The 8,451-nt window shown below is 49.8% G+C and overlaps 1 protein-coding gene across 2 annotated transcripts in view; it reads right to left on the reverse strand.

Moving 5' to 3' along the window:
* Nucleotides 1-1,279, reverse strand: part of GRID2IP (Grid2 interacting protein) — a 35,570-nt gene extending 34,291 nt beyond the window's left edge. The window contains exon 1 of one of the 2 annotated variants that reach the window (XM_024984878.2): nt 804-1,279. In XM_024984878.2, coding sequence (XP_024840646.1) covers nt 804-1,217 — 414 coding nt within the window. In that variant the 5' untranslated portion in view covers nt 1,218-1,279. The remainder of the gene's footprint in view (nt 1-803) is intronic. The other variant, NM_001192480.1, reaches the window with a different exon arrangement.
* Between the last annotated feature and the right edge of the window lie 7,172 nt (nt 1,280-8,451).

Genomic DNA, 8,451 nt, shown 5'->3' on the forward strand with positions numbered 1-8,451 from the left:
ATTCCTCCGTTGGGACGGGCGATCCCCTGGAGAAGGAAATGGCAATCCGCTCCAGTATTCTTGCCTGGAAAATCCCATGAACAGAGGAGCCTGGCGGGTCCATGGGGCCGCAAGTGTCCGGCACGACTTAGTGACTAAACCACCACCAGTGTTTCTAGGTCTTCCCGCCTTCCTGGACACACAGAAGACCACATTTCCCAGCATCCTTTGGGAGCAGTGGTGTGATTAGTTCTGGCCAATGAATATCCATTGAAAATGCAGGGATTCGCTTCCTGCCCCGCTTGCCCCCAGAGTCCTTAAGAGTTGCTCTCTTCTAATACCTGAAATCTCGGAGCTTCATATTGAGATGGAGAGAACCTGTGGGTTGAAGGAATCATTCTATGTTCTGCTTTCTACCAATATTATTGTCTGTATTCTACTCATCTACATTTTGATCAGGCTGGTGGTTACAAGGGTGTATGCCTATGTAAAGTTCCTTAAACTGTACACTTAATGAATGTGCTTTACTGTATATCTGTATTACCTCAATTAAAAAAAGAAAAAGAAAAGCAACTCCCACAAATCAAGCAAACAAAAATTACGAAAATTAAGGACAGGACTGGAAGCTTGAGCATCACTATATTTCTGATAAATCTTTCGTTAGAAGCTTCCTTAGCTCCAGACTCCCACTCCTGGCCTGAGGAGGGCCTGTCCGGCTCCTGACGCTCTGGGCCCACAGTGCCCAGCCCCTCAGAACAGCGCCCCTAGAGCCCCACCCCAGACCGCCTGTCCCTTAGGGCCCTGCCCCGCCCTGCGCGCCCTACCTTGCGGCTGAACTCCTGGGCTTTGCGCCTACGCTCTCGGTGCACGGCGTCTGGGCGCTTGCGGCCGGCCAGGCGTAGCAACTCGCGGCCCAGATAGAGGCCGCGGCTTGAGCGCTGGATGCGTAAAGCTGTGGTCAGCGGCTCGCAGCCGGATCCCGCGCCGGGGCCTCCGATGGGGCCGGGGAGCACGCCCAGGCTGGGTGGCACGCGCGGGCAGCGCCGGGCCAGGCGCACTAGGCGCTCGCGGCTCAGGCCGGCCACGGCCAGTCCCTCCACCTCCAGGATCTGGTCCCCGGGCCGCAGACCCCCGGCGTGTGCGCTGCTCCCTTCCACCACATCCAGTACAAAGCAGGGACCCGAGCCCCCCAGCCGGAAGCCGAAGTCCTCCGGCCATCCCTGGTTGGTGGCCGGCATGGCAGTGGCGGCCGTGCAGCTGGAGGAAGGAGAGAGAGGTCACAGGGGATTCCTTGCGGCCTAGCCTGCGGGGCTGCATGCCGCTCAGACTCAACGCATGTGCCAGTCTGAGCCGCTGTTCTTCCTCTGCCTCTGTGTGAACCATCAGTTCTTAGGATATCCCCTGACCTCCTGGACCCGACTGTGCCTGAAATTCACCAGTTTCGATGTGACAAAAGGACTTGCCCTTGGTAGTTCACAAACTCCTGCTGACTACGGGGGTTATTTGCCCTTTGAATTGACCTTCTTGAGGAGCCATGAGATGGCTGCTCTGGCGCGGGGGTGGAGCGGGGGTGGGGGCGGGGGTCGTCCTCTGGGCTCCTGGCTCTAGGACAGGCTCAGGGGAGGGGAGGTAGCTCTGTTCTCCGAAAGCAGATGGTGGCGTGGGCTGGAGACACAAACGCATCGGGGGTGGCAAGGGTGACTGCCCTGGATGGAACAGTCTCTGTGTGTTTTTCCATATGTCTGATGAGAGCAGGGATTTCTTACAGGCATCCATGGATGGCCTCTGAAACTGTAGGTAAGATATGATGTAAAGGCTTAGGTTTCTGGGGAAGAGTCCGTAGTTCTAAGGAATTCTAACCCTGGCTTAGAAGAACCCCTGGGGGCTGGCTTTTGAAGGCCCTGGTTTTGGTCCCCCTCAGCCTTCTGAAGATGTTTAGACAGCCCTCCCACCTACCCTATGGGTGTTGTGCTCCTGTTGGCTCCGTCTCCCAGGAGCTGGCCTCTCCCAAGACACTCTTGGAGTTGGGGGCAGGGAGGAGGCCCCCAAGAGTATCATGGACTGGGGAGGAAAGGCCTCCAGTGACATCCAGTGGGATCTATCACCTGCCACCAGAGGGCTCGGTGTGAGAACTCCTCACACTGGGTCGGGTGGGGCTGCCACACGCCGAGGCTGGCAGGCTCACTCCCGAGCCCACTCGGGGGCCCTGGTCCTCCTCTGCCAGGCAGTGGTGCTGCCATGGAGCCTCAGGGACGCTTACCTTGTCACACGGGGGTAGCGAGGGACCTCTGGGTTCACTGGGCCCAGGTTGGGAGGGGGCATCCCTTGGTCTTGGAGGGGCCTGAGATCAGTTCTTGCCCCATGAGTCCAGCAGCCAGCTCGTGCACGGTCAAAGCCGGGCTGGCTGGAGACTGGATGGAGCCAGGCGCTGCTCCCCTTCCACGTGCACACCGGCTCTGACCAGTGACCTGCGGCGGGGCTGCTGCTCAGAGGCCAGAGCAGCTTGCTCCCAACCTGTCTACACCCAGCCTGGGGAGCCACAGAGCCGAAGAGGCTGCTGGCACTCAAACCCCTCGGGGCTTTTGAGGTGTGTCCAGCCCTCCAGTGCATCCTCAACCCTGCAGGTTGACCTAAGCCCTCTCCCACCCATGCAGAGCTCCCCTCTTTCCCCTTCACCCGGAAACAAGAAATCCAGGCTCCCGACAGGGCTCACCAGGGGAGGCATCCCAGGCTACCAGTCCCAGAATCTTGGGTACCGCGCCTCCCTCCGGGTTTGCTCACCTTCCTCCCTGGTGACGGCAATGACTTAGGGATCAGAGCACGGTGCTGGCGGGACACCTGGGGGCGCTTGCTTATTGCCAGCCCTCTGCTGCTCAGGGCCGTGGCATTGGTTACTAATGCATTGGAGGTGACAGCTGGAGTTTCTAAGGCAAAGTGATCCTCCGAGTAATCTGAGAAGGCCCCTGTTACCAGGCGGACCAGCAGCATGGCTGGACAGCTTGGCCAGCGCCCAGAGTGGCCGGCTCCTGCTGCACGGTCCTGGGGGTCTGCACAGGGGTCCCCAGGCAGGAGCCAAGACTGACCGGAGCTAGGCCTGGGGCTGGGTCCACCCCTGAGGCTGCAGAGCTTGGCAGGTGTGTCAGGAGGATTCAGCTGGGCTGTTTTGGGGGGTGTGTGTGGCTCACTCAGTCCAGTGATGGCAGAGGGGACACTGAGACTCACTGAGGCGTGATCTGATCCCCACAGAGGACACCACTGCCTGAGCCCCAAAGGCCAGGCTTAGTGGCGGGAGAAGGGGAGACTCAGGCCAGAAAAAGAGCTTGGGATGGGAGAAAAGATGCTGACCTAAGTAATTATGGAAAGGAGCGGAGTCTGTGAAACAAAAGGCAAAGAGAACCATGCATAACACCGTGCTCTAGTCGGTAAAGTTGGTCCCTGCAAGGGTGCAGGTTAACAATTCTGAAATCACACTATACATGCACATTGGCATTAAGCGATTAAGTCAGTAGACCATGGGAGCCGGATTTCTCTCTGTTGTAGTGGGAGGTTGCAGATGAGCGTACAACAGACAGAAACATTTATAGATATGCACATGGATATAGCTTAGTGGCAGTGGCAGTGCTCAGTTGGATCTGACTCTTTGTGACCCCACGGACAGCAGGCCACCAGGCTCCTCTGTCCATGGGATTCTCCAGGCAAGAATACTGGAGTGGGCTGCCATTTCCTCCTCCAGGGAATCTTCCCGACCCAGGGATCGAATCCTGGTCTCCTCCATGGCTGGTGGATTCTTTACCACTGAGCCACCTGCGAAGCCCACAGAGGTTAGTATCTGCACCTAAGTTTGCTGACTCTGTCAGCTGAGAGGGCTTAGAAGAAAGGACGTTCCCCTCAGCAATGAGTGCATCCAGTGTGAGAGCTTGATTTCTAAGATCCCTGCCCAGAACAAGGAGCCCAGGCTCCTTGGAGAAATGGCTGATTCCAGGGCTGGGGCGGGAAATACAGGAGGTGAGCCTGGACCATCTTCTAGTGCCAGAGAGTAAGGAAATGCTAAACACACGCATGCGCATGTGAACACACACACACACACACACACACACACACACACACCATGGGGTTTGTCAAAGGGACACAGAAGTCAAAGGAAAGGGCTTCCCGTAGCCCAAACTGGAACAATCTGAGCAAGAATGTAAATCATATAGACTTGGGTTGTAATCTAAAATATAAAAATAAATATCAACAAGTTTACACTAATATAAATAATCAGTTAAATAAGTGAGGAAAAGAGACAATCACCTGGACAAGCTACTTCTCCTTAAAGAAGAACTCCCACCCTTAAGTGTGGGCTATACTTGGCGACTTCTTTCCAAAGAGGACCAATGCAGGGCTGGGAGACAGTACTTTACGGTGGAGAAAACTGATGGACATGACCTCAGTCAGGTGGTCAAGGTCATCACCAGCAGGGGAAAATCAGGTTGATAGCAAGGACCCTTTACATGTGACAAGAATGGCACTTTGCCTCTGTGGTCTTCCTCTGCAAAACCTGTAACCAGTCTGCCTATGAGCGAAACTTCAGGCAAACCTCAATTGAAGGACGTTCTGAAAATACCCGACTCTTCAAAATGGTCAAGGTCATCAAAAACAAGGAAAGCCTGAGAAGCTGTCACAGATTGGAGACCTGGTGACTAGATGCAGCGTGGAATCTTGGGATGGAGAAGGCACTTACGGTGAAAAGTAAGGGAATCTGAATTAGCTAATAATAACGGATCAACACTAGTTCTTCAGTGGTGACAAATGGACCACAGTAATGTAAGATGACAGCAATAGGGGACGTTGGGTGCAGGGGAAGAGGGAACTCCATACTGTATTCCAACTTTTCTGCAAACCTAAAACTGTTCTAGAATTAAAAGTTGATTTTTAAATCCTTTTCTCAGGATGTGGGGGATGGGGATCAGATAGGTCACCATGATCGAGCTGGATGTTCTCCAGAGTTTGCTTTAACCAAAGGTGTTCCAAGTTACTGTGTGTGTGAGTGTGTGTGTGAGTGTGTGTGTGAGTGTGAGATGGATGTGGTCTAGTGTGTGTGCTCCAGTCTCATGTACATTATAAACTCTGCTTGGATGATAACAGTATATCCTCACTGGAAAAAAAACCAGCAACCCACGAGTGAATAAGCGTGTCCGCAGCCTGGTGGAAGAGTGACTGATGCTGTAACTGAACTCATCCTCAAGCACAGCTCCGAATGCCTGTTAGGCTGGAAAACTGTTGTGCTGCGTGGTAACTGGACATAAACCAAGGCGGTCACATGGCTGATTCACCTGGGCTGCTCTTTTGTCCTCTTGATTAACGACCTGGTGTTTCTCTACGTGGTAAAAGAATGGATTCCCTGAGACCACTGATGGGAACGTAAAATGGTACGACCATTACGGAATACGGTTTGACAGTTTCATGAAAAGCTGAACATCCGGAACACTTTCCAAGTGACACCCGTCCCACTCTTAGGTATATATTTACCCAAGAGATATGGATTCAAAGGACATAAATCCATTGACAGATGAGTACATAAAGAAGATGTGGTACTACTCAGCCATAAAAAATCATGAAATGATGCCATATACGCCAACACGGATGGATGTAGAGATTATCATATTAAGTGAAGTAAGTCAGAAAGAGAAAGGCAAATATCATATGATACCGCTCATATGTGATCTAAGCATATCAAAATATGAATCTAAAATATGATACAAATGCACTCACCTAAGAAACAGGAACAGACTCACAGACATACAGGACAGACTGGTTGCCAACAGGGAGGTGGGGGTAGGGGAAGGGATGGATTAGGGGTTTGGGATTAGCAGATGCAAACTATTGTATATAGAATGGATAAACAACCAGGCCCTACTGTATAGCCCAGGGCACTATATTCAATATCCTGTCATAAACCGTAATGGAAAAGAATATGAAGAAGAATCTGTGTTAGTATAACTGAACCCCTGTGCTGTATAGCAGAAATTAACACAACGTTCTCAACTATATGTCAATAAAATAAATTAAAATAAAAAAGACTTGGACATGAATGTTTATAGCAGCACAATGCACAGAAGCCAAAAACTGGAAACCATCTAAATCATCCATCTCCTGGCGAATGGAGAGACAGATTGTGGTCTGTCTATATGCTGGAACGGAATGCTGCCCACCCCCGCATACTGCCCTCTTTGGAAGGATGTCACTTCAAGGCGGGGAGTCGTGCTCCACATAAAGTATCTGGGGTTCTTCTGTATGGGAGACATACTTCTTCTCCTCTGTTTGCTCATTCAGTCACTTGTATCAGTATGGACTCATGGATATTTTACTTTATACTTTGTTTTATAACCCAGTACTACATTATTTATTTTGTTGCTCAGATTGTGTATATTTTACACTGTCTTATTCCTGGTACTACAACACGGGCCAGGCTCAGCCCACCCCTAGAATCACCCCTAGAATCCTGTTTCTCCCAGGAGCTCTGGTTTCTTTTCTCGGAGAATGATGTTAGAAACCAAGACCTGGATGTGCTCGTTGCTACTGGGGTATCCCTGCTTCTGGGCCCGTTCAGCTGACAGAGCATCGCACGCGCCTTCTCATATAGTCTCCACTATTTCCCAGTTTAGTTAGGCCAGCATCTCTCCCCCTCATCCCTTTCACTGACGTTATTTCATACATTTATACTACAGTTTGATTTTGGTGGGTCACATTCTGTATTTCATCTTGGGATGCCCTAACTTACTAAATGAAAAAAAAATTTTTTTTTTGGTTATACTCTGCAGCACGCAGGATCTTAATTCCCTAACCAGGGATCTAACCCGTGTCCCCTGCATTGGGAGTGCCGAGTCTTAACCACTGGACCACCAGGGAAGTCCCCTAAATGCTTTTTAAAATTTGCATACATTAAGGTTCACTCTTTGGGCTATAACGTTCTATGGATTTTGACACACGCTTAATGTCACGTGTCCACCGTGAGGAGTGTCATTGCCCTGAAATATCCCTCCTGTGTCAATCTTTCTGCTCCCTCAGTGCTCGGGTAACCATTAATCTTTTTACCACCTCTTTTTCAGATTGTCATATAAATGTCATGTAAATCAAATAGCCTTTTTTTTTTCATTTAGTAATGTACATTTAAGATTCATCCATGTTTTTGTGTCTTCATAGCTCATTCCTTTATATTTTTGTACATTATTCCATTTTATGGATGGACCACCATCCATTCACCTATGAAGGACATCTTGGTTGCTTCTAGGTGATTATTAATAAATCTATTATAAACATTCACATATAGGCTTCTGTGTAGACATAAATCAGTTGGGTAAATATCTAGAAGTTGTCCCTAAATATATATATTTTCATGTACTTTTTGCCACCTGCGTATCTTCTGTGGTGAGGTGCATGTTCATATATTTTGTTTGTTTAAAAAAAGTTTTTGTAATTGTTGAGTTTTAAGAGTTTTTTCACTGTGTATTTTGAACACAGGTCTTTTATCTGATATGTGATTTAAAATATTTTCTCCAGTGGGTAATTTGTATTTTCATTCTCTTAACAGTGTTATTCCCAGTGCAAACTTTTAAATTTGAATAAAATCCAGTTTATTAAAATTTGGGGGTGGGGGATATTATGCTTTTGGTGTTGTATCTAGAAACCCATCCCCAAACCCAAGGTTGTGTAGATTTTCTCCTAATTTTTTCTTCTAGCAAATTTTGGAAACATCCAGCCCAACCCGGGTTCCCTGTCAAGAGCACATTGTGGGCCTTCCCTGGTAGTCCAGTGGTTAAGACTCTGTCTTGCAGTGCAAAGGACACAGGTTCGATCCCCGGTCTAGGAAGATCCCACATGCCCCAGAGACTCAGCCGGTGGGCCACATCTAACGAACCCAAGCTCTGGGGCCCTTGAGCTACAACTATTGAGCCGACACACCACGAGCACTGAAACCCCCGCATCCTAGAGCCTGCGCGTCGCAGCAAAGGAAGCCATGGCAATAAGAGGCCTGCACAAGACGACCAGGGAGCAGCCCCTGCTCGCCACAACTAAAAAAGCCCGCGCACAGCAACGAAGACCCAGCACAGCCAATAAATAAATAACTTTTATTTTAAAAAGGGTATGTTGTAGTTGATCAGACTTCCACCATAAGAAGAGGCTTTTATCAAACATGACTGCAAACACCACAAAATGAATCCAGTTGGTTATGGGCTGAATTTCGTCCCCTCAAGTTCACATGTTGAATTCCCTACTCTTGTACCTCCAAAATGTGTCTGTGTTTGCTGATAAGGTCTTAAAAGGGATGGTTAACTTCAAATGAGGCTGGTAGAGTGGTCCCTAACCCAATCTAACTGGTGTCTCTACAGGAAGAGGACATCTGCACAGAGGGACGACCAGGAACTCACGTGCAGGGACGAAAGTCCATGGGAGGACACAGCGCCAAGGACAGAGGCTTTCAGGAGAAAC

This window comes from Bos taurus, chromosome 25 (assembly GCF_002263795.3).
Source record: "Bos taurus isolate L1 Dominette 01449 registration number 42190680 breed Hereford chromosome 25, ARS-UCD2.0, whole genome shotgun sequence".
NCBI classification, from domain to species: Eukaryota; Metazoa; Chordata; class Mammalia; order Artiodactyla; family Bovidae; genus Bos; species Bos taurus.